The sequence below is a fragment of the Caretta caretta genome, chromosome 2 (genome assembly GCF_965140235.1).
Source record: "Caretta caretta isolate rCarCar2 chromosome 2, rCarCar1.hap1, whole genome shotgun sequence".
Lineage (NCBI taxonomy): Eukaryota > Metazoa > Chordata > Testudines > Cheloniidae > Caretta > Caretta caretta.
Genome location: NC_134207.1, coordinates 189253677 through 189278544, shown reverse-complemented (window position 1 = coordinate 189278544; position 24868 = coordinate 189253677). Strand labels below are relative to the sequence as shown.

The 24868-nt window shown below is 45.5% G+C and overlaps 1 protein-coding gene across 1 annotated transcript; it reads right to left on the bottom strand.

The window, feature by feature from the left end:
• Positions 1 to 11470: 11470 nt before the first annotated feature.
• Positions 11471 to 22715, bottom strand: CLEC3B (C-type lectin domain family 3 member B). Its single transcript, XM_048838862.2, has 3 exons — positions 21828 to 22715; positions 15500 to 15598; positions 11471 to 13585 (listed from the first exon to the last, which is right to left on the bottom strand). Exons 1-3 carry the CDS (start codon positions 21931 to 21933, stop codon positions 13185 to 13187), a joined length of 606 nt encoding a protein of 201 aa, XP_048694819.1. The 5' UTR covers positions 21934 to 22715; the 3' UTR covers positions 11471 to 13184.
• Between the last annotated feature and the right edge of the window lie 2153 nt (positions 22716 to 24868).

The following is a 24868-nucleotide window of genomic DNA, read 5'->3' as shown; positions in this document are numbered from 1 at the left end:
CCTACTGAGACATTGCGCAGAGCGGGTGGAGGGAAGAGGGCGTGGGCAATCTTTATCCTGTGACAGTGTTAGATGGAACCCTGTGGAGGAGAGAGAAGAGTCTGTACATTTCAGAGCTGCAGGGTTGGCAGAGTAAAGGCATGCGTGTTACCTATGCATACCGGGACGCTGCTGCAAGAGGGCAGAGTTCAGGTTGTATGGGCACCCTTACGCATGCATTCCCTGGGTTTCAGAAGCTCCAGTTTTGCTCAACTCAGAGTTCTGCAAGGGGACGACATACCACCAACCAACAGGAGTGTGGCTTTTTTGCCATTGAATTTCCTAGTTTTTTGAACAGGAAAAGAGAGTTGTTGGCAGGAGTTGGTAGTCAGCTGTATCGCATCTCTTGCAATTTGCATACCAAGCCAGCCAGCGCCCCTGTCATTCTCCCTACCCCACAGATGAGTGTCAGCATGCCTCCCCAGCCACGCCCCTGACCCGTTCACTGCCCCCACCCCAACCTGGCTCCATCCCCACTACTCAACCCAGACTCCCCCCCAGCAAGCAGGGAACATCTCTATCTGAAGTCTTCGCTCCCTGGTATACAAACATTTCTATTACTGTTACTTCCCCTCTCCTCTAACCTGACTCATCTGCAGTGCCTGGAGCGCAGGACATCTGTGTTACAGTGGAGCTGTGTTTCGCAATGGTTAGAGGGTGGAGTCTGTGGCAGGGCCAGTGACAGAAACTATAGACTGTTTCCATTTCAAACTATTGACAGGAGACACAGATCCCCTGACTCCTGTCCAATGGATGCACCCCACCTCTGAGGACAGTGAGGTGTCAGAACCTGTAGCTTTTCAATGCCATACCGTACACATTTTCTGGTCAGGCATGAAACACTCCAAGGTACCTGTGCTATCAGTTCCAAACCTCCATGTTAAGTGTCTTTGGAAACATCATAGTAATTTCCCATGAGATCAGAAAGTGGCCACTCCTCCTTCCTCCCCCACCACTGCCTAATCAAATACAAATTTTCACAAACAACCAATCCAAGGCTTGCCTGCCAACAGTCCTCATCTCCCTGTGCCTCAGCCCCTGTGCCTGTCCCCCTGTCCTCCTCCACTTGCCCACAAAGTCCTCTGGCTCCTCCCCACCTGATATAACAGAAATGATGGTTAGACTGGCTTCTGCCTAGTCAACTGTGTTCACAGAAAACCTCCCCATAAAATAAAATCATGCTATAACAGAGACAACTCACACCCAGTAATGTGAGTTATTAAATCTTTATTGTCTAGGTGTACAAAGGTTTGGCCTAGAAACATCAGTGGTGGGGTTTTCCTCAGGGGCAACAGCATTGGCATGTTCCCTCAGACTTTCCCTCAGGCAAGTGGAAAGTGGCTGCACAGAACCCCGCTCCTGTTTTTTCCCATTGTTCATGTGTGCGCGCCTTAGTCCTTCCACACTGCACATCTGCGCCCACAAAGACATGAACGTGTTCTTAATACAATTCACAATGTGGATCCCCCACAGGCTTAGTGGGTGCCATGCACTCACTTCCTTGGGTAAAAAATGGACTGATTGAGACCCTTTGGACTTGCATCACACCAATAGTTTGATCTCTAGCTCTGAGCAAAAACACCTAGAAACTTTTGAAAAACAGTTTTTTGGGGGTGGGAGGACGCTTATATCGCCTGAATCCCTGACTCAAGAAACTTGAAATTTGCTTTGGTTTGTGGGAGTGCAGAGTAGGGTTAGTGAGCTGTCTTTGAAGAAAATCAGTGCAAATATGCAGATTTTGGGGCACTTAGAAGCCTCATTCTTTAAACAGGAAAAGGGGCCTGTTCATCTCAGTGTGGTGTTCTCAGCTGAATGAGAACGCCCCATGGAGGTGATTACAACCTGAGATGATAGCTCTGAGCCATGTGATCCCCTCCATTCATCACACAGGGTGTTTCCAACCTCCTCCTGTGTACTTTAGCACCTATGATATACATGAATTATGCTCGTCCTCAGCTACCCACCCAAAGGGGCAGGACTTCCCCAGACCCTGGGTCACATGGAGTGGGGGGGAGACCAGGGGAGGGGATCTCAGACCCTTCCAAAAGTGCAAAAAACCCAAGTCCGCATCACATGGGGGAGGAGGCCAGGGAGGATATCTGACCCTTATAGATGGGCATGCCCCCACCCCAGATACTGGCACAAGTACAGAGGGCAACAAGAGGGGCTTTGACACCCTCAGAGGGGCAATAGCTCCCAGATTTGGGCAGACACATGGCGGGAGAATGTGTGGCTGACAGGTGCCCCTGCTCTTATTCTCCCCCAGTCCTCCCGCTACTCATCCCTCCATCCTCCATCCCAGTGTCCTTCCTGTCCACCCACCATCACCCCCATGTCTCCCTCACTTGGGCCCCCAACCTAGAACATAAGAGCATGAAAACAGCCATACATGTCAGATCATGATCCATCTTGCTTAGTATCCTGTCTCTAACATACCAGAGCTTAGTATCCTGTCTGGTTCATACCAGAGCTTCCTGACAGAAAGTTTCACCCATTAAGACTGTGGAACTTGTGGTGAGAGAGACCTTTGCTTTGAATTCACTTAGGTTCTTAAGTTAGGTGTTGGTTACAAAGAAAGGTAAAACGCAATTGATTCTGATTTTTATGCCCCATCACTTGTAATCACTTAAAATCTATCTTTCTGTAGTTAATACATTTGTTTTATTGTTTTATTTAAACAAGTGTGTTTTGGGATAACAGGATTTGTGCATATCATTTTCTGTTAATGCAATGACAGACTTTATATGAGCTGGTATTATCCAGGAGAGAGCTGGTGTGACAGTCTATACCGCAACGCAACTCCCTGTCACTCCCTTATTCACCATGGTGATATAATTATGATGTTTTTTTGTACAAAATATGCCTTGTGAAGTGGTATTTTAAGTCTTAATCTGCTGAACATTAATATCCTGTTAAGTTGTGTGTGCTGTCATTGTATGTGACGTTATGAAGTGTTGCTATGTATGTGTTACTGAAATATGTTGTGAGGTTGGAAACACCCACAAGCAGCTTTTCCGGTACAACAATGCAGAAGCTAGACAGTGTGAATGGTCCATTAAGGGAAATACACACACTCACAAGGATTACCCCAGGAACTATACAATGGAAACCTCTCAGAGATCGCACATACACAGTGGAAGCTGTTTGACTCACCTCACAGCAAAGGAACTTTCCAGCAAGATAGAAGAAGCTATAAAATGGGGAAGTGACATAATCACTTTGACCTCTCTCCCCCCAGAACTGAACACCTCAAAACACCTAGAAGACAAAGACTGTGACTGGGGAGGTAGTCCCAGGCAGGAAAGGAGGAATCCCAGCCTGTGTATGGAAGATTGGTGAACTGTTGTGCCATCAGGGTGAGACACAACTTGATTAAAATCCTGTCTAGTTTCTAGAACAGTGGTTCTCAACTGTGGTCCACTGCTTGTTCAGGGAAAGCCCCTGACACACCGGGTCGGTTTGTTTACCTGCAGCGTCCGCAGGTTCGGCCAATTGCAGCTCCCACTGGCCGCAGTTCACCGCTCTAGGCCAATGGGGGCTGAGGGAAGTGGCGTGGGCCAAGGGACATGCTGGCTGCCCTTCTTGCAGCCCCCATTGGTCTGGAGCACCGAACCGCAGCCAGTGGGAGCCGTGATTGGCCGAACCTGTGGATGCGGCAGGTAAACAAACTGGCCCGGCATGCCAGGCACTTTCCCTCTACAAGCGGTGGACCACAGCTGAGAACCACTGTTCTAGAACTTAGATTGCAATTTCTTTTTATTTCTTAGGTAATCTACTTTGATCTGTACACTTATTACTTATAATCACTTAAAATCTATCTTTCTGTAGTTAATAAATCTGTTTTATATTTTAACTAAAAACAGTGTGGTTTGAGTGAAGTGCAGGAAAAAAATCTTAGCGCAGTTAACAAAAACCTGTGTATGTCCTCTCCACATCGAGGGAGGGGCGGACTGGGTTATAAACTTACACTGGTCAGGCTTCTGACCAGAGCAAGACAGTACAGTTCTGGGGTCCTAGGCTGGGAGCGGGGTGGGGGTGGGAATGGGAACTGCCTGGAGCCTCTCTATTGTTGGTTCGCGAGTGGCTGGTGAAAGCATTCATATAACTCAGCTGGGTGTGTCCCTGCCTGTGAATGTTTGTGTGAGTGCAGGACCTGGAGGGGTTTGCAGCTTGTCACATAATCACAGTGTGAGAGGAAGCCTAGGTTGGTAAGACAGAGGGCTCAGTGGTACCCCAGTTCCAGGTTGCACCCCAGGAATGTACTAAACTGGGAGGAGTGGTAGATACGCTGGAGGGGAGGGATAGGATACAGAAGGACCTAGACAAATTGGAGGATTGGGCCAAAAGAAATCTGATGAGGTTCAATAAGGATAAGTGCAGGGTCCTGCACTTAGGACGGAAGAACCCAATGCACAGCTACAGACTAGGGACCGAATGGCTAGGCAGCAGTTCTGCGGAAAAGGACCTAGGGGTGACAGTGGACGAGAAGCTGGATATGAGTCAGCAGTGTGCCCTTGTTGCCAAGAAGGCCAATGGCATTTTGGGATGTATAAGTAGGGGCATAGCGAGCAGATCGAGGGACGTGATCGTTCCCCTCTATTCGACATTGGTGAGGCCTCATCTGGAGTACTGTGTCCAGTTTTGGGCCCCACACTTCAAGAAGGATGTGGATAAATTGGAGAGAGTCCAGCGAAGGGCAACAAAAATGATTAGGGGTCTGGAACACATGAGTTATGAGGAGAGGCTGAGGGAGCTGGGATTGTTTAGCCTGCAGAAGAGAAGAATGAGGGGGGATTTGATAGCTGCTTTCAACTACCTGAAAGGGGGTTCCAAAGAGGATGGCTCTAGACTGTTCTCAATGGTAGCAGATGACAGAACGAGGAGTAATGGTCTCAAGTTGCAGTGGGGGAGGTTTAGATTGGATATTAGGAAAAACTTTTTCACTAAGAGGGTGGTGAAACACTGGAATGCGTTACCTAGGGAGGTGGTAGAATCTCCTTCCTTAGAGGTTTTTAAGGTCAGGCTTGACAAAGCCCTGGCTGGGATGATTTAACTGGGAATTGGTCCTGCTTCGAGCAGGGGGTTGGACTAGATGACCTTCTGGGGTCCCTTCCAACCCTTATATTCTATGATTCTATGAATGTCCGTCACAGCGCATTTCTGGGGGAAAGTCTGGGACTGGGAGTTTGCTGGTGTTACCCTGCAGTGTAATTTAAGAGTGGCTGGCTATAGCACTCATACAATATAGCTGGGAGTGATTTACATGTTAGAGACCGTGTGTGAGCAGACCAGGAGTGGTTGCTTTCACAGCAAAGCAGTGTAAAAGGCACCCCAGGTTGGAGAATTTAGGCGACATAGCTGTCCATCAGTCCAGATTGTACTCTGAGTAATGTCACACCTTTAAACATCAGGACTGAGTAAAATTAACCTTTTCCTTTTCATCAAAGAAAGGAAAATGAGAGACTAATATTTTGCCTCCAAAGCAGAGAGATTTTAAAAGTTTTGGTTGGTTGTTTTGGATAATCACTCAATTTCGGTTTCAGTATGAAGACTTGTTTTAATTTCTTGTTCTTTCTTGTGTTCTATCAATAAACTTTAAACTTCATAATAAACCCAAGACCCCTTGTATCACTGTTTTTTCTGTTGGACAGTGAAAGAATTTATAACACCTTTAACTCTTTTGACCCTTGAAATTTAACACAACACCTCTTAAAATATTACTCTTACAGGCTGTGTAACTTTTTTGACAATGAGTAAAACCGCATTAGTGTCTCTTCATTGTTGCTATGGTAAAGGGCTGATGAGCAGCTTTGGAGGCAGGGAGTGGTGCTGTTTAAATTTTTCATGCCAGCTTTGCAAGGCAGGTTTCAATGCACTTCCTTCACCCAGATGCCATGACAATGGGCACAATTAAAAAAAAACAAAAAACCCAAAGCTCTTATCAGAGAGAAGCCGAGAGATGTTCTCCCTAAAACTACAGCCCAAGAGCCGAATGGAATTGCAGTTCTCTCCAGCTGAAATGCTGGGCAGTTCTGGCTGTGAGAGAAAACAGTGACATCCAGTGGTAAGAGATGGGAGCTGGCTGGTGCTTATGGTTCCATGTAGGTTCAAGCTTTCATTCAAATGTTACAGTGGTAGGAGTTGGACTAGAAATGACTAAAACAAGCTGGACTTTCCCTCGGCTCCAGTGAGAAGAGTCAGCGCACAAGCAGGAGTGAATCATTGGGGAGCTGCAGTGTTAAATGAGCAGAAGGACAAGAAGGGGAGTGAATCACCCGGGAGTGAATCACTCGGGAGCTGCAGAGTTAAATGGGCCTTAGAGGGACAAGAAGAGGAATGAATCAGATACCTGAGGGCTACGTTACTTGCCCATTTTTTATGCCTCAAGAACTGTGTGTTTAAAAGTGAGATTTGAAACTCCTGCACCAAGGCTGACTTAAGGCTTTGAAATACTTAATGCCTCTTTATGCGTGTTTTCTTAACAGCCCAGTGCTGCATCCATGCCCATCAAGCAAAACGAAAATAAATACCCCCGCTTGCTACGTGTCCCAGAAATGCTGCCGAGGCAGCAGTGTGAGAACTGCCAAACATGACACAAATAGCTAAGAGCCAACAGGATCCGATTCCCACGCAAGGGTAACAGATGTATTTCTCAGTGAACAGCTGGATCCTAGATCTTTCTGAAAAAAATTCCATGCAGCAATCAGTCCTGGAGCCTGAAGCAACTGACTGTAGCATCAAAGATATGAGAGTCTGGGGCATGGAGAAAAGGGAAGAAGAAGGTGAAGGAATTCTCTCCAAGTGAGTCTTCCAGTGTGGGGGTAGGCAGATTTGTCATAGCGTTTAAGGTCAGAAGGGATCATTAGATCACCTAGTCTGACCTTCCCTATATCACAGGTCACCAACCCCAGTCAGCACTGGGCACGCTAAACCCAACGTGTGTTAGCTGGGCTCGCACTAGCATGGTAAAAATAGCGGTGTCAACAACATTGTGGCACTGGTGGAGGCTCAGCCCCACCCTACCCCCTTTGTCCAAACTCAATGGCTAGCCCAAGCCTCAACTTGTGCTGTAGCTATTTTTAGTGCACAAGTGTGAGCCCCGTTAGCTGTCTACCTGGGCTGGGAGGCTCGCTCCCAGCTGCAGTGTAGACATACTCTAAGACTTTTGTGGGCCAGATCTGCAGCTGGGGTAAGCCAGTATAACTCCACTGAAGTCAGTAGCCAAACTCAAGAAATCAGAAGTCAGCGGTGCTACAAGAGTTCATCCCAGTTGAGGATCTGGCCCTGTAACTTTGTCTATACGTACACCGCAGGCTTCACCTTTCCATCAACCTCTTACAAGCCCACAGCCAGCAGAGCAGCATACTCGGCGGCCCAAGGTCTCATGCAACGTCTGCATATTGTTTTAATAGCAGGTGCTGCCACAAATGTTACTAAAATCCGAAGCTCTTAGCTGAAATGTAACTTCCACAATCATTTTACTAGGAAAGAGCAGAGATCTGTGTCTGTTCGCGAGTGCGCCTCTGGTTAAAACTGAGCGTGGTGAAGAACAGATGTCTTCTATCAGTTTGGGTGTAAGTACCGTCACACAGCTGAGGAAAGATCAAAAGGGGATGTGTGCATCAACTCCCAGCAGATGGAATACATCTGTTTTGGACAGTTGCCATTAAGCGATTCTCAGTGCAGCCAGGCTTTATGCTTTAAAGTGATCTTGGGGTATTTCATGTAAGCACAGAATCCTGGGCTGGGCTCAGAAATTAGTGACAACGGCCCAGCTCCACAAAGGGATATAGGTGTTGCAACTCTCAGCATCACAGCAGAATCACAGGAACAGCACTGGGATTCACGAAGTCTGAGTTAGGCAGCTGGGCTCCCTATACAGTGAATGGGGGGAGAGAGGCACCTTAGAAGGCAATCCACAAAAGCCTGCAGGCTGGGTGGGAGGCAGCTGAGCTATATGCCAATCAGAGGGGCATAGGCGATGCATATAAGAGGCTTGGGGAGGCTCCCCAAAAGCGGTTGGCAATGCAGAAGAGCAAATGCTATGGATGCCCCGCGAGCCACTTCCCTTTGGAGGCACGCCAGCCCACTACTTTAGGAGTGCTGGAAGCGAAGCTCCTTAAAAGTGTGGGCAGGGGACACCAGCCACAATCTGCCCTGCCCCTGCTCTGCCTCTTTCCTCTAGGTGCAGCCTGCCCGCCACTCGCTCCTCTCTGCCACTCCTCTGCTTCCTCTCAGGGGAAGAGGCGGAGTGGGGGCAGGGCCTTGGGGGGAGGAACCATGGTCTATGCACTGGTGGCCCCCCACTTCTAGGGAGCTTCTGGCGCTCGCATATAAGCCTCCCCCAATGGAAGACATATGTGCCACCTATGCAGAGGGGGAGGGGGATGTAGCTCCTCCCCTGTCTCAGAGATAGGTGCCCATCTCTGCTAGCGATCCACGAGTGAGAACCAGCTGCCTGGAGTGAGGCAACTTAGGCATCTAAGTTGTTTCTTGGGGGAATGAATTAGGCACCTGTCTTTCACCACATAAAATGTCTGGAGGAGGAGGTGGTGATACCCACCTTTTAACCCAGTGGTTAGAGCATTCAGGCAGGAGACCCCTGTTCAAATCCTCCCTCCCCCCCCACCCCCCCAGGTAGAGAAGGAAATTGAACCTGCATCTGCCACGGTCCCAGCTGTGTGCTCTAACCACTGGGCTAAAAGCTATAAGGTGGGCTCCTCCAGCAGTGACCAAATTTTGAATGGGTCCTGATCCTACCAGCTTGGGTCCTGCACACGACGTAGGGGCCGAATGCTTGTCTTCCGAGGCTGTGTGAATTGATCCGGGGCTTAGGCAAGCGATAGGCATCTGGATACCTAGAGAGAGGCAGTAGGATGTCCACAGGCAGAAACATAGGTGCCTAGGGACCTTTTACCCTCATAATTTAGTCGCTAAGTGAGTTTAGGCGCCTACAGGGTTTGGCAGGAGTTTTGTGGGATGACAATGGAGCCTAAAACTGGGACTTAGAGACCTAAACCCCAGATTTTGGCACCTAAATACCTTTGTGGATCAGGGCCAAAGTGCCATCAGTGCGACGTTGCTTCTCATCCTCGCTCTTTCCCTCCATCAGTTTTCCATTGCATTTGGAGACACTGGTGGAAGCTCCGTCAGCCGTGCGAACACGAATCATCTCAAGGAGAAGAGGAGGAGAGAGAGGGCCAAAGAAAGGTTGGGAACCTCAGGAATGTCCACATGTCCACCTCTTAGAGCTCAATGACAAACAGCCTTTCGATTGGTGATGTAAAGGGCTTGTCTGGGCCGTTTTAAAGCTCACAGTACAGCAAGTAGTAAAGGTTAGAAAAATAATAAAGCCACAAATAGAGCTATCAAAACCCAGGACCAGTCCTGGCATCTTACACCCAAATATGGGAAGAGAGAAATATTTTTGGCTTTCAAAAGGCAATATATTTGTGAAGTATGATTTCTTTATGCTAGTATAGCATGTGTGCATGCATATGTATGTGTATAGGGAGAGAGAGAGAGGCGGTGAATTTACTGAGAGGAGCTTATTATCCTGTAGATTTTCACTTCTCTATCTCCTGTGCTCACACACTTTTGGCATCTTCCGTGGCAATTTTTTAAACTTTGCACTCCAAGCAGACAGATGCTCCAAGCCATAAAGTTCAGAACTTTCCCAAAGCTTGCAGTTGTTTGCATCTGGAGCCCAGGGTTTCATTTTTTCCATGTCCAGTTCCAAGGCTCCTTTTTAAAAGACCTAAATTAATTTCCCTGATCATAAATCTGGGCCTGAAGACTTGTCACTTGCATTCAGTCAGTGATCAAGTAAGTTAGCCTTCAAAACATGGACAGTATGTGTGGGTGCGGGTGTCCGAATATCAAGGGAGCAAGCTAAGTCAGACTGTATACAGTGGGGTCACTTATACTGAAGCTGCTTTATAGGGCCTGAGCTTGAGCCATGGTGAGGGTTCTCAGGATCTTGCCCATAATTAAGTTCTAGACTGCTTCAGTGCTCTTGGTAGACTTTCACTCCTCTTGCAGTAAATGGACTTAACTCTATTTTTAGTGAAGTTTTACATCACCATGCTGTGACCGATACAGCAACTTCCTGCAATATCTTTGCAACTACTCTATTAAGTAGTTATGTATCATTGTGGCCCAGGAATTGTATGTAATGCCATGGGGGAGGGTGACCACATCTCCTTCAGGAGCTAAGAACAGGTTAGGGCAATTAAGCAAATTCACTTAAGCTGTAACATCTCCAGAGAAATACTGCCACCTGAAGAGGTTCACATTTACTGGTTCAGACTGGGGTCTCCAGAGAGGAACAGACAGACAAAGGACTTTTGGCTAAATAACTTGAGTTTAAGCTGACGCAGGGCCTGCTTTCTGATCCAGAAAACAGACAGGACCTTCGGTCCAAGGAGGGCCTCAATCTGTCATAGGAAAGACTGGAAGGACTGTGGCCTACTGAGGCCCCATCAGACTGAGGGGTGACCTCTGGGAAGCTTTTAACAAGTGTATGGGAACTTTTTTCCCCTCTGTAATGTTTTCATGTTAACAATAAATGTGCTTGCTTATAAAGAGCTGTGCGATGCCATAACCTTCGAAGGGAAAGAAAAGTGCAGACTTTGGCCTTTAAGGCAGTCTGGCTTGCTGGGGATAGGCAGGGAACTGTGAAGCCTGGTAAAACCCCGGTCAGGAGGGAGAGAAACATTGATCTTTGCCCAGGAGAGGTGATGGCTGAGGAGCAAGATGCCTAAGTGGATGCCCTCAAGGGACCCTGGAGGGGGAGTACAGATGTGCCCTGAACTGTGACACATGCTAATCCCGTTGGCAGTGCAGCAGTTGTTGCCCACCAGGCAGGTGTTCAGTTCTGCATTCTAAGGCGGAATGTTGTCTCTTCTCCACTCAGCTGGAGGAAGGGGAGAAGGAAGCAGCCACTGCCCTCGGAGGGGGAAGCACCAGGAGGAAGTGTTGGTTCCCATTGTTTGCTGCAGCAACTCCCAGTGTGGAAGGAAGAGGAGTTGGCCTTGATAGGGCTGCACCCTCTTCACAGTGAAGACATAGCCTTCCAGAAGCCCCCAGCCAAAGCTACCAGTGCCTCTTGTGACCAGAGGCCCTGCCACCATTCCTGGGGGTGGGTGAGGAGAGAGGAGATAGGTCTTTTGCCGGCAGGCCTTTCTATTGGAGTAAAACTTCTCTTATGGTGAGGGAAGGAAATCCCAGTTTGCTATAAAAGGGTTCACTGAATGTATCCCTGTCTTTGTGCATGTGAAATATATAGTATGTGTATATAGCCTGATAACATGAGAGAATCCTGCAAACCATGCCATGTAATAGGGTTTTTTCAATCTTTAATGTCTCTGATCCTCACACTGATCTGGGGAGCGGCTCTGAAAGGAAACGCTAGCAGCTGGAGAAGAAAGCATTCCATTAAGATCAATTGACTTTATTCTCTGAGCAAAGCTATATAGATTTATTTTATAGTCATGTGAACAGCAGAGAGTTTGGCAGTAATGGTAGGCTCAGAAGTATGCACTGTCTTCCTGTTTGGCCCTCCTGCTATCAATTCTGAAAGACACCCAGCTCATGTTGTTTATAAACAAAGCAGTGACTTGAAATATTTCTCCAATGGGCTTTAGAAGAACATGTTACATCTGAGGCCTTTGCATGACAGTGCAAGGAATAAGTAACCTCAACTAAATGGGTTATCATCAAGCACAGCAGTCTTAAAGAACCAATGATACATTTCAGCAAACTCTAAGAAAAACAATTTTATCAAAGCCTCATTAAACTGTCATGGTCCAGGCCTGCCATTATTTTTCCATCATTGCTTCTTTAAAACAAATATGTCTACTGAAATATAATCCTCTTCCTGGAAAACAAATACCGAGACCAGATTTTCAGCTGATGTCAATCATTATAGCTCCTTTGAAGCCAGGGGAGCAAACAAAGCTACACTGATTGACACCAGCTGAAACTCTGGCCCTGAGTGGAGAGGACATTAAACAAAAGCAACAGATACGAGAGCATTTCAGTTATGCAATCAGATGACAAGGGTCAGCTAGGGCAACACAGTCCATTGCTAAAATAGATCACATGATCCTTAAAGAGGCTAAATCTGATTTTCTTGGGATTCAATTATCTTTTATACCGCTACTATTCCGAAAGACCCTAGCTAATGGCCATCTTATCAAACTATATTTTAATGAATGAGTTAGTAAATAATCAGTACTTTCTCCAAAATAAAGCTTCCCGGTGGGATTTTTCAGAAGCACCTGGATTAACCACTCCCATTGAAATCAATTTACTTTAGGTCAACTCTGAGTTCTGAAAATCCCACTCCTCTTCTTTATAGATCAGTCTACTTCTTTCTAATTCGCATGAGGATGGCCTATTATCAGAGGGCTCAACCCTGCCAATGTCTCAGTAGTACTTTACTCTGCAAGTAGTCTCTATTGTAAGTGTCAAAGTCAGGCAAGAAGAACTGGCCCTACTGTTTGGAACAACATGTTCATCAGCATGAAACTGATTCTGATCTCGATTATACTGGATTCTGATTTCACTGAATGAAAGCTCAGACTGTCTCTCCTGACTCCAGCTCCCAGAGTAAGGGGAGCAGGATTGGGCCATGAATCGGCAGGAGGAAAATATTTGATTAGTTCAGGGATAGCTTGATAAAATCAGCAATAATGGAAAGGGAATTGCAGGAAAAGTATCTACAGCAACAATTTAATGAGGCTTACGTAACCTACTCTATGATATGCAAAGTTGGAGTGTTGCACTGGTTCTTTATTAAATCACATAAGCCATCCTAATAAGTTTCTGATGTAAAAAAATATATCTATAAATCATGCCTTAGTAAGGAACAATGCAGCTGCTACGGAGTTGGAAGTAGCTTTTAGCCAATTAAAATGCAGCATAGATCTAACATGCTCTAATGCATTACCAGGCCATGATGACTTTATTTGCAAACAGTTTATCTATTTGTGTATATATATATATATATATATATATATATATATATATATATATATATATATATATAATGTATTTATGTGCAAATAGATAAACTATTTATATATATTCCTGATGCCAAACAGAATAACCTGGCCTACATGTCAGCAGTAGGAGCCCTGCTGTTACACAATCATGAACTGACACACGTACGGCAATTTATCTTTGCATTTCTTGTCAAACCACTTGCCAATGGCAACCCCTGACAAGGCTGCACAGTTCTCCAGTTTGCCACCATCCGGCTGGGTGGTGATCTCAGTCTCCCAGTTCCGGTAGCGGATGCTGCTGCCTGTCATGTCCACCCATTTGCCCTCAGCTGCCAGGTCATTGACGCCAAGCCAGACATCTGCTTCTGACCCAATACTCTTCCTCATGTACTCGTAGAGCGCGTCGTTTTCATCCCCGTTCTGGGGGGTGCTGAGGGTGCCGCCCTGGGAGATGCAGTCTTCACTGGCCTCGTGATATGTCTTGGTGTCAGAAAACGCAAGGAAGCACTTGAGGTGAATTTTAGTGCCCTTCAAACACACTAAGAAATGACAAAAAGACCAGATACAAACAGAAAAAGAACATGTTGTAAAGACAGTGCCTGAGAGGGGGTCATCAGTAGCAAATGTTACAGTCGAATTCAAAATTTTATTCTCACACCCTGTATAGGAATTGGGTAGTAGTGTATCACTGACAGCTCCTGGTCATCGTCAGGAGAGTCCAACCTGGGACCTCTGGAGCTAAATGCATGAGCCTCGCTGCTTGAGCTTAAAGCCACATTGCTCTTAGTTAAGGCTGTAGCAGACTCATTAATCTCTAGATGACCTAGGTACCACTAGAGGGCACCACGCCCAGTAGGCATGGGTTACAGTAGCCCTTTAAATAGTTTGGAAGCCCTATAATGGGCCACCCTGTCTTCTATACCCTGTCAGAGCAGCAGTGTATGTATGTCGCGAGGCCTTGTATGGTTGTATATAGTTAGTAAACATGGTTATGTGGAACCCCAGCTGTGTCCATGTGCCTTCCAAATTTGAATAGAAAGCAAGAACTCAAATCCCCATTTCCCCTTGTTTTAAGTTGCTCCTAAACTTTCCCAAATAAATTCCTTGTGGGCTAAACTTTTTCATCCTTGGTCTCGGCACAACATTGCAGAGTTCTGGAAAACTTGTGCATATTTGCTGCAGCTGTTTGAGTTATGCAAGCATGAAAGAGACTCCCTTTTTCACAGGTTTTGATCAGAAATGTTGCACTTGAATAACTTAAGCTCTTCAGAAAAATTTCCTCCTTGCCCCATTGCTAAGAATTTTTAAACTTTCTACTCTCTCACAATGATATAGTTGTTAGTAGAAATTACACATTTTTAAAGTTTTAAGCACTGAAAGCCTCTGGGCACCTTATTTAAAAACAAACAAACAAACCCTAATAGGAGCCATGTATGAATATTCAAACTGTTTTTTAAAGTCCCATTGAACCTGGACTTGTGTCTGAAATCTAAATTTAGTCCATATTCTTTTTCAAAGAAGATCATTAGATATGGGACAAAATTCTCCTCTTTAAGCCACACTGTGGGTCTCAGGTCTATTGCATGATCTGCCAACACACCTTCTACTGATGTCGGTGGAAGTTCTTCACATGATACTAGTGTGGAATCCATAGATTGTAAACACTTTGGAACAGGGACCATCTTTTGCTATGTGTCCTAGCACACCAGGACTCTGAGCCCTGATTTGGGTCCCTGATTTGAGGCAATAATGTATTACAAACAATAATAATAGAATATGCTAACGTGATCTGATTGCAATGCGGTTCAGACAGAAGGGTGATGGCTGGCTGCACAGCAAAGAGAAAACTGTGGGAAATATTAAAGTACAGCATCCCCTATACTCTATCCTTCTAACTGATGAAGAAAAAATGACCGTCTGAGTTAGCTTTCTGTGTTATTGTAGCCGTGTTGGTCCCTGGATATTAGAGGGACAAGGTGGGGGAGGTAATATCTTTTATTGGGCCAACTTCTGTTGGTGAGAGAGACCAGCTTTTGAGCTACACAGATCTCAAGAATTGCTCTGTGATGTTCAAAAGCTTGTCTTTCTCGCCAACAGAAGCTGATCCAATAAACGATACTACCTCACTGATCTTGTCCGTCTGATTTAGTGCCACTGTAAAACTCTCAATATTTCTAATGAGAAGTTCCAGCATATAAAGAATTATTGAGCCACGTACTGTACAGTTAATGCCATTAAAAGTCTGAGCAGCTCCATCTGTCTGAAAATGTTGTGAAAATACCACACATAGCATTAATCTAATTATGAATGCATCATTAATGATGGAATTCTAACCCAAATACACCAGGACCTCTCTTCACACCCTTGTCAACATGTACAGAGAGATTGTAACCACATTTTAATTAGCACCGATCTCAAAGCAATAACTGTGTATTCAACAATGAGCTCTTTACCTGTCTGAAGAGCTTGCTTTTCTTTCAGTAAAGCCACCTCCTGGGAGATGTTGTCAATCAGAGCTTTAAGATCTTCAATCATTTTGAGGCTCACACCATCTGTGGACCAAATCAAAGATGAACGCAAACATTTCATGTACATCTAATGAATGCAATTGAGGTTATTAGTGTCACCAGAGCTCCTTCTCTCTCCTCCTTCAAAAACTCCTGAAAAGACACTGGTTCCGCAGTGCATTCTTTTGCAGGCTGACCACCTGCCACTGCATTTATATTATAGTGGCCTATACACTACCACCTTGTGCCTGTACATCATTCCCCCACTGGGGTATGGACTGGGTTACTACTTTGGGACAGTAAAGGGGCAGTTTACTGTCTTAAAACTCTTAAAATCCAACTAGTTTATTTTATCTAGTGATCTCTCTCTATATACTTCCTGAGCCCCTCCAAACTACTGAACCCTTTGGACCCGATCCAAAGCCCACTGAAGTCAATAAGAGTCCTTCCATTGATTTCAATGAACTTTGGATCAATTTCCTGGATCAATAATACAAACAGAAGGGAATTGTCGACGAAGTCCTTAACAGAGTTCTTCTGGCTCTCTCCATACTCTTTAAAGAATTATTTGATTTGTATGTAATCCTTGAGACACCAAAGGATTAATATGTTCCCAGAAGCTTCTGAGCAAGTGTTCTCTGCCCACTGACAGCATGTTCTAATGGTGTAATGCTTCTCAAGTATGTCTTTTTTAGCAGAGCATATCAGGCTTAGGGGGTTGGACTAGATGATCTCCTGAGGTCCCTTCCAACCCTGAGATTCTATGATTCAATATCCTTGATGGAGTTGCTTAGAACCACCTGGAATGGGTTCCTCCTGCTTAGAGAACACTGGTTCCTGCTTGTGTGGTTGAGTTGAATCTATTACTAAAACTCATGTATTCTGTTATGTGTTTCATTCTTCAGACTCTTAAAAACTGTTTACTCCATACACTGCAACTCTAGTAGGGGAATCGTAAGGTCATACCGAAGTTTGAGTGAGACACCATGGTTACATATGTAGTTAAAGAAACTGAAGAATCCACAAAGTTTTCCAATGAGTGAGAATGAACAAAACTTTCAGGTAGTGAATTCCACACAGCAAAGATTCTTAGGGGAAGAATGGATTTTGGAAACAGTCATTGTGTTCAGTAGGGTCCCTGTAATAGTTTTATCTATGCTTAAGAATCCGTTTTTCTCCCACTGTTGATGGAGTACTGGATGCTCACCAGAGGCCATCAGCACTGTTCTCTGCTTCCATTGCTGGAGAAGAATATGAAGCACTCAGTCCCACTCCACCCCATCTCTGGAGTCGAGTGCAATTTCCCTGCAGCACTCCTAGGAGCCCTGGGCAAGGTTAGATTCTCTCTCTCTTTCTCCTTCCCCACCCCTCTGCCAACTAGTTTATTTTATCTAGTGATCTCTATCTATATACTTCCTGAGCCCCTCCAAACTACTGAATCCTCCCCTTCCAAATCTTGTGCTCTTGCTTTTTTCCCATAGGGACAATGGCTTAGTTCATTTTCTTGAAGTGGGGTGTGAAGAACATTTTGAGAGAGAGGCAAGTCAGAGAGATGAGTTTTGCATTTAGTCGTGAAGAGACTGAGGCCCGTAATGGTTGTTGTCTCTTGCAAGCCTGGTCTGTAGCTTTGGTCCAGCTCCTGGGAGAGTTTCCCCTGTCACCCGTGATCATGCGCTGCCTCCAACCCCATTGGATGGCACTTCTGTTGCCAGGGCCGGCTCTAGGTTTTTTGCCACCCTAAGCAAAAGATTTGCCACCCCAAGCTCCGAGAGCGCAACTGCCCAAGAAAAAAGAAAAAAAAAAAAGGGTGGCTGGAATGCTGTCCCTGGAATTGTGCCGCCCCACGCACATGCTTGCTTTGCTGGTGCCTAGAGCCGGTCCTGTCCATTGCTCCAGTGGAGAGCAGTTCTTCCGATAGGTCCTGGTCATGCTGGGAGAGAGGCCTCACTGGTAGCGAGGGCCAGTCCCATTAAGGGCTTTGAATGTCATGACAGAGACCATGAACGGGACTTCGTATTCAGTAGGAAGCCTGTGTCATCGTGTCTTCACTGCTGTTTTTAGAATGTGAGCCTGATTAAAGCTAACTGGAGTATGCCTCCCCAAGCTGCAAATCTCACCTTCAGCTGCTGTGTGGACATACCCAGAGAAGGGCAATTTTCTAGTAGTGGTGGCTCTGCAGGAGCTGGCCTGCCAGAGAGGGGTGAGGGAGCAAGAAGCTATGGGGTCTCCACAGGGATGGCCTCTGTCTTCGGTGGCCCCCTAGCGATCCGTGAGTTTCTTGGATTTTAAGACCAGAAGGGACTGTGACGAACAGCTGGTCTGATCACTGTTCCGGATGGTTACTGGCCCTCACTGTTAAAAATGGGAAGTCTGTTTTTGGAGACAAGATCATTTGGTCCATCTATGCAGATTATATACTTCACTCTCACCAAAGAAGTGATCCAGTGGAGACTCCATGAGGTTTCCCTCCTGATTTTCTGTACCTTATGTGGGGTTTTCTGGGGGTGGGGGTGATCTGGCCTTTAGGAGTGATAAGATTATAAAACAATATTTAGTTCTTCTTTGGTACTCTCCTATCACTCTATTGAAGCATTTCCCATGTAATTAAATGTGCCATTACCACTAATGTCACTGATCTATGGCTTAGAGTAATTGCAACTTCTGTAACCAGCTACTAATTGGTACTCTGGTTACTCTCATTTAGAAATAATTGAGCTTTTATCCCTTTGATGTTGCAGCAAACAGGACAATAACGGGGTGGTATTCACTGTATCTATACAGCTGCTCCCAAGAAACTATTTCTATACCTATCCTGCCATAAATGTGGTGGTGTTTCTATGGGGGAACCTAATGTGGTGAAAGCAAATGTGACAATCTACGCATGCAGACCTTAGGCCAGGTCTATCCTGGAAATGCTGGCTCCGGTGAATTGATTAAGTAAGCAGAGTTACTACATGAGATCAGTTGGAAAGCAACATTGAAAGCCCTATAAAAGACGAGCCGTGAAGATTATAACGTGTCATGAATAGGAAACAAAAGCATCAAGAGGAGTGTATTAAACTGCCTTAATCATTGCTCAATTAACTTTAATGGGTTCCATTAACACTGAAGCATTAGTTATTATTTTGGTACCTTTGAGGAAAACACATCGTGGGAAACTTCTCATTAATACAGCTGCTATTGTAAGGGAGCCTCCCTAGCAATGAAAGGGCTAGTAGCCTTAACCCAACATACTACGACGGAAAGAGGAAGGATGGTTTTATGGCTAAAGCACAAGAGTTCTGGCGTCTATTCCTGGCTCTGCCACAAACACTGTGTGTGGTTCTTGGGAAACTTACTTGTCTTAACCCTTCTGTACCTCACTTCCCCCATCTGCCAAGGGTGACAGCAATTCTCCCTGCAGTCATGAGCACTGAGCACCTCTGCAAATCTGGCACCAAGAAAATGAGGAACACTAAACTGGCAGCCAACTGTGAAAAGTTTGGTTTAAGTGACTTGCCCAGCATCACAAAGGAACTCTGTGGCAGAGGCAGGGTTAGCATCCAATTCTCCAAGGCACCATTCAACTTCTTTAACTACGGGACCTTCACTTCTCTTCCCGCAATCTTCTGCCTCGTTCACTACGTGCCCTTCCAACTTCTGTAAAAAATAAGGCCCAGACCACAGCCACATTCATTACACAACCCTGATTCAGCCACAGTGCACCATCATCCTCTGTGCTGAATGAGGCAGAGGTCAATAATGTCATTCATAAATGGAAGGGGGAAACTCCGTCAAGGAAGAAAGACTGTGTAGCTAAGGTACTGCAGTGGGAAGCAGGAGGTATGGGTTAAATTCCCAATTCTGGTACTGATCTCCTAAGTGAACCTGAGAGAGCTTACTCTCTGTGCCTCAATTCCCCATTTGAAAATAGGGATAAGAACTATTCTCTATCTCACAGTGCTGTTGTGAGGATTAATTTGTGTCTCAAAGATAGACAGAGCCTATGGACATCATAGTAAAGCCTATTGTTTAAAAAGCGGTCACAGTAACTGCAAACGTTGGTAGAACTTTCCCCATTCCCCTGCCCAAATATCTGTGATAAGTCATTTCTATGGAACCTGTGTATAATTGAACAGTGAAGACAACCTGTAATACACTCATCTGAACTGAACCCCATGAAGAAATCCATTAAGATTCAGATGGAGACTATTCCTGTTCAGTTGTTTGTCTTTAAATAATCTATCCTGATTTATAGCATAAATAGCATATAACATAACTTATACCGAAGTAAGTGGTAGTGTAGACAATGGCTAAGGGTATGTCTCCACTGCAAATGGGGGTATGGTTAAAGCTCAGGTAGGCATAGCCACGCAACCTTTAATCTAGCTACCACAGCTTGAAGCTGTTTCCATCCTATACAAGGTTTAGAGTTTGGTACAATGGCTCTCGGCACCCCCACTATACAAATTGTTCCAGTGTCCCTGAGTGTAGAGTTGATTGGTCATGAATTTTCACTTCCCTCCCTCATTGTTTCAGTTTTGTAACTTTTTTTCCTCCCCTTTCTTTGCTGAAATCTGAAAAATGCTGGCCACTCTTATTAGTGGGGAAAACTTTCCAGAGAGGCCTGGACCTCCAGCTTGCCACTGCTGAAGAGTCGAGCTGGTTGGTAAATGGGTTGGTATTTTTCTGTGGAGAATTTCAACTTTTCATTGAAAATCAAAAAACTCTTGGGCTGAAAAGTGCCAGAGGCTGAAACAATGTTGTGGTTTTGGCCAAAAACTTTTGGAGGGTGGATGAAAATTTTGGAGGCAAGCAGACATTTTCAGTGAACATTTTCATTCCATTGAGGAAAAGTGTGAATTAAACTTTTTAACCAATCCTACTGAAGAGCCCAGTTGTCAGCAAACAATTACAAAGAGAAAAATTCCATTGTTATAATGAGTGAAGCAAAATTCCTCTGAGAAACACAAATGCACCAGCTGGTACAAGTTGTGTGTGGGGGGGTGTTGCACACCCCAACTTGTACCAGCAGGTGCACACACACACACTGCACCAGAGGAGGTGAGTGAGTGTTTTGGACCCTTACTGCAATATTTTTTTAAAAATAAACATGATTAGGGACTTCACTGAAAGACCAAGCACAAGGAAAAGCTTATTCAAATACAAACTTCTGAGGAAAAATAACCAAACTGGGAAGAGACTACAGAAAATGACTGCCCAAGTAAATGGTTTGTTTAAACATCTTCTTTCAGGTTTGCTCCAAGATGAAAATTCCATGTTTAAAAGGAATTCAAATATCTGGAGGAACAGTCTGATACAGCTGTGAAACTGTCTTCCCCAAAGTATTGCCCCACAAATTCTAAGGGCTGGAGTGAGCTCACAGTGGTCATCAGTTACTCACCCAAGTCGTCCCTCAATTATTTGCACTGTGCAGAAACAGGGACGGGTGAGTAAACCCCAGTGCATTTATTTTTCTATACACTATCTGCTAATGACAGGTTTCAGAGTAAAAACCGTGTTAGTCTGTATTCGCAAAAAGAAAAGGAGTACTTGTGGCACCTTAGAGACTAACCAATTTATTTGAGCATAAGCTTTCGTGAGCTACAGCTCACTTCATACTTCACAGTATGCATCCGATGAAGTGAGCTGTAGCTCACGAAAGCTTATGCTCAAATAAATTGGTTAGTCTCTAAGGTGCCACAAGTACTCCTTTTCTATCTGCTAATGATTACTCTTCACTAGATGTATCTGGAGTACAACTTAATATACACTTGAGGCAAATGTTTTAAAATAGGATTTGAAGACCACTGCTGATATTTGTCAATAAAGTTATATAATCATAGAAATTATGTACTTCCTCTATTTCTTGGAGTAAATATTCTGTCTACTCTGCCTCAGAATTTACATCAACTCTTTCCCTTCTGTCATTTTATTTTCCTCTTAAAATGGGATGGGGGAAATTAAGGATCATTAAAATGAGATTTTTATACAGGAAAAAATGGTAGAAACATAGAGATAATATATATAGTATGTTGCTATCTGAATTTTAGAACAAATGGTTCATTATGAGGACATCCTATACAACTCAATAGAAGAAAATAACTTTGGGAGGATTTTTTTTTTAAACAAGCAATAGAATTTAAATTTCCTTGTTATAGAATTCTACAGGATGGTCCAAAAATCCTGTAGGAAAAAAAGCTGATGGTCTGTTAAAGTCTATATGTTTTTAGAATAATTTTGATAAAATGCTGTTAAATACAGGCCCACCTAATGAACCTTCCCAGTTCCCTACCTTTCTTGGAGCTCGCTGTCCTTTGCTTGGATGTGGAGGCTTGCTGGACTGTAACCTGCACAAGGCAAAAGAGGCACAGAAGCAAGCAGGCGCCTCGAAACTTCATTCTGCTGCTGCTCCTGACCGAGTGGATTTGGAGTGGCGTTGATCTGCCCTGAGCCAGCCTTCTTAACACAGGCTTTAATCAAAAATGTCTGTCCAAGAAATCCTTCCAGACTCGCTCACAGCGTTCCAGGGACGAGAGGGAGAGAGAATTCCACTGAGGGCTGGGACAAATGCAGTATCCTGGGCTTAGAGAAAGTTCAAAGAATTCCAGTGGACAAAGGAAAAAAGGGATGATTCTTTTATTTCTTAGGATGTTTGTTTTAAGCATGTCAGAATGTGAGGCAAATTAACCTGGTTAGTGATTTAAAAATATAGATGTTTATTGTGCCCTGAATTATTTCCTGTGGATTTCAGTAAAGCTGTAAGGGATTGATCCTGTGTTCCTGATACATCCCAAACTCCCATTGGAATCACTGGGAGTTCGGGATGCCAAATGAGTGTAAAATTGGCTCCTAAGACTATAGCTGGGACCCCAGATTGTCCCCTCCCATGAGGATCCCCCACAGGGTTCCTTTCAGCAGGAAAACATCAGGAGCGTCTCATCATGGTATTTTCTCCAAATTGTTTGGCATGGGCTGCCCCTTGCCTGCAATAAAGTGAGGGCTTTGGACCCCAGACATTGCAGATTCCCTGATACTAGAGGCCAGGGCCATTCACGTGGAAACCCCCTGCCTCCATGTTGTCCATCTGCCCCCTTTCAGCTCTCTCCAACTCTCCACCATGGCTTTCCCTGCAGGCTGAAACCCTTGGTTGCCATGAGAAATGGGAGTTAGAGGAGAATAGTGGAGAACAAGTATTGTTCCATCTCCTCAGTCCTGGGAACCATCTCAGAAGTTAATATAGTTGGACCAGCTTCTGAGGGATGGGATTCCCCAGGGGGTGGAGGGGAGGAACAATGTGTTTCCATCATCCTTTCCTCTCCTGATCCCACCCCTTACACACGCTGGATCACTATGTCCTGGAAGAATGGGAGATAATACCATGAAGGGGGCTGGTCCCTTTTCCCCTTCGTTTGGGCCAGAGGAGCCTGCAGCTGCACAAGGTCTGATCTGGCTGTAGGGCATTTAGTATAATTTTCAACATAGTTTTGCATTGGTAAATGATAAAATCATAGAAATGTAGCTCTGTAATGGACCTCAATAGGTCATACGTTCCAGTCCCCTGCAGGGAAGCGGGACTAAGTATTATTCTAGACCATCCCTGACAGGTGTTTTTCTAACTGTTCTTAAAAACCTCCAGTGACACAGATTTCACAACCTCCCTAGGTAATTTGTTCCAGAGCTTAAGTACCCTGACAGGTAGAAAACTTTTCCTAATGTTTAACCTAAATCTCCCTTGCTGCAATTTAAGCCCATTGCTTCTTCTCCTATCCCCAATGGATAAGGAGAACAATTATCACCCTCCTCTTTATAACATCCTTTTATATCCCCCCATCAGTCTTCTCTTTCCCAGACTAAACAACCCCAATTTTATTCAATCTGTCCTCACAGGTCATGTTTTCTAGACCTTTAATCATACCTGTTGCTTTTCTCTGGACTTTCTCCAATTTGTCCATGTCTTTCCCAAAGGGGCCTTATCAGTGCTGATTAGAGCGGAAGAATTACTTCCTGTGTCTTGCTTACACTTGTTAAGACATCCCAGACTGATGTTCACTTTGTTTTGCAAACATGCGTTACGTTGTTGACTCATATTTAGTTTGTGATCCATGAAAAACCCCAGATCCTTTTCTGCAGTGCTACATCCTAGGCAGTCATTTCCCATTTTGTATTTGTGCAATTGATTGTTCCTTCCTAAGTGGAGTACTTTAAATTTGTCCTTATTGGATTTCATCCTATTTATTTCAGACAATCTTCCCAGTTTGTCTAGATCATTTTTAATTCTAATCCTGTCCTCAAAGCATTTGCAACCCCTCCCAGCTTGGTGTCCTCTGAAAACTTTATAAGTGTCCTCTCTCTGCTATTATCCATAATTATTTATGAAAATATTGAATAGACCCAAACCCAGGACAGATCTCTATGGGGTCCCACTTGATATGCTAGGGGTGGGCAAACTACGGTCCACGGGCTGGATCCGGCCCCTCAGGGCTTTGTATCTGGCCCGCAGGATTGCCCCCCGTTGCCACAGGCCCTGCGCCGCTCTCAGAAGCGGCCAGTACCATGTCCCTGGGACCCCAGGACAGGGGGCAGAGGGCTCCGTGCATTGCCCTTGCCTCCAGGCACCGCCCCCCGCAGCTCCCATTGGCCGGGAATGGGGAACCGTGGCCAATGGGAGCTTCGGGGGAGGTACCTGGAGGCGTGGCAAGGGCAGCATGCGGAGCCCTGTGCCCCTCCTTCTCCCAGGGGCCACGCAGGGACGTGGTTCCGGCCACTTCCCGGAGTGGCGTGGGGCCAGGGCAGGTAGGCAGGGAGCCTGTTCTGGCCCCAGTGCGTGCCGCTGCCACCCTGGAGCCGCTTTAGGTAAGCGGCGCTGGGCTGGAACCTAAACCCGTCCTGCACCTTGCCCCCCAACTCCCTGCCTGCACCTTATACCCCTCATGCACCTCAACTCTCTGCCCAGAGCCCCCAGCTGCACCCTGCACTCCCGTGCACCCCAACTCCCTGCCCTGAGCCCCCTGTTGGACACCGCACCCCTCCTGCACCCCTGCCCTGATCCCCCTCCTGCACTCTGCACCCCTCCTGCACCCCAACCCCCTTCCCTGAGCCCCCTCATATACTCCACACCCCTCCTCTGCCCCAATCCCTTTCCCTGAGCCTGTTCCTGCACACCGCACCCCCTCCCACACCCAGCACTCCCTCCCGCACACACAACCCCCTGCCCGGCCCTGCATACAATTTTCCCACCCAGATGTGGCCCTTGGCCCAAAAAGTTTGCCCACCCTGGATATGCCCTTCTAACTTGATTGTAAATAATTGATAACTATTCTCTGAGTATGTTTT

What these genes read in the sequence shown, in the direction of transcription:
- CLEC3B (XM_048838862.2), bottom strand. Translation starts at nt 21,933, where the DNA reads ATGAAGTTTCGAGGCGCCTGCTTGCTTCTGTGCCTCTTTTGCCTTGTG. An exon ending in GACAGCGAGCTCCAAGAAAG is followed by an intron (nt 15,599 to 21,827) that starts GTAGGGAACTGG and finishes TTTGGTCCACAG; the next exon opens with ATGGTGTGAGCCTCAAAATG. An exon ending in AAAGCAAGCTCTTCAGACAG is followed by an intron (nt 13,586 to 15,499) that starts GTAAAGAGCTCA and finishes GTCATTTCTTAG; the next exon opens with TGTGTTTGAAGGGCACTAAA.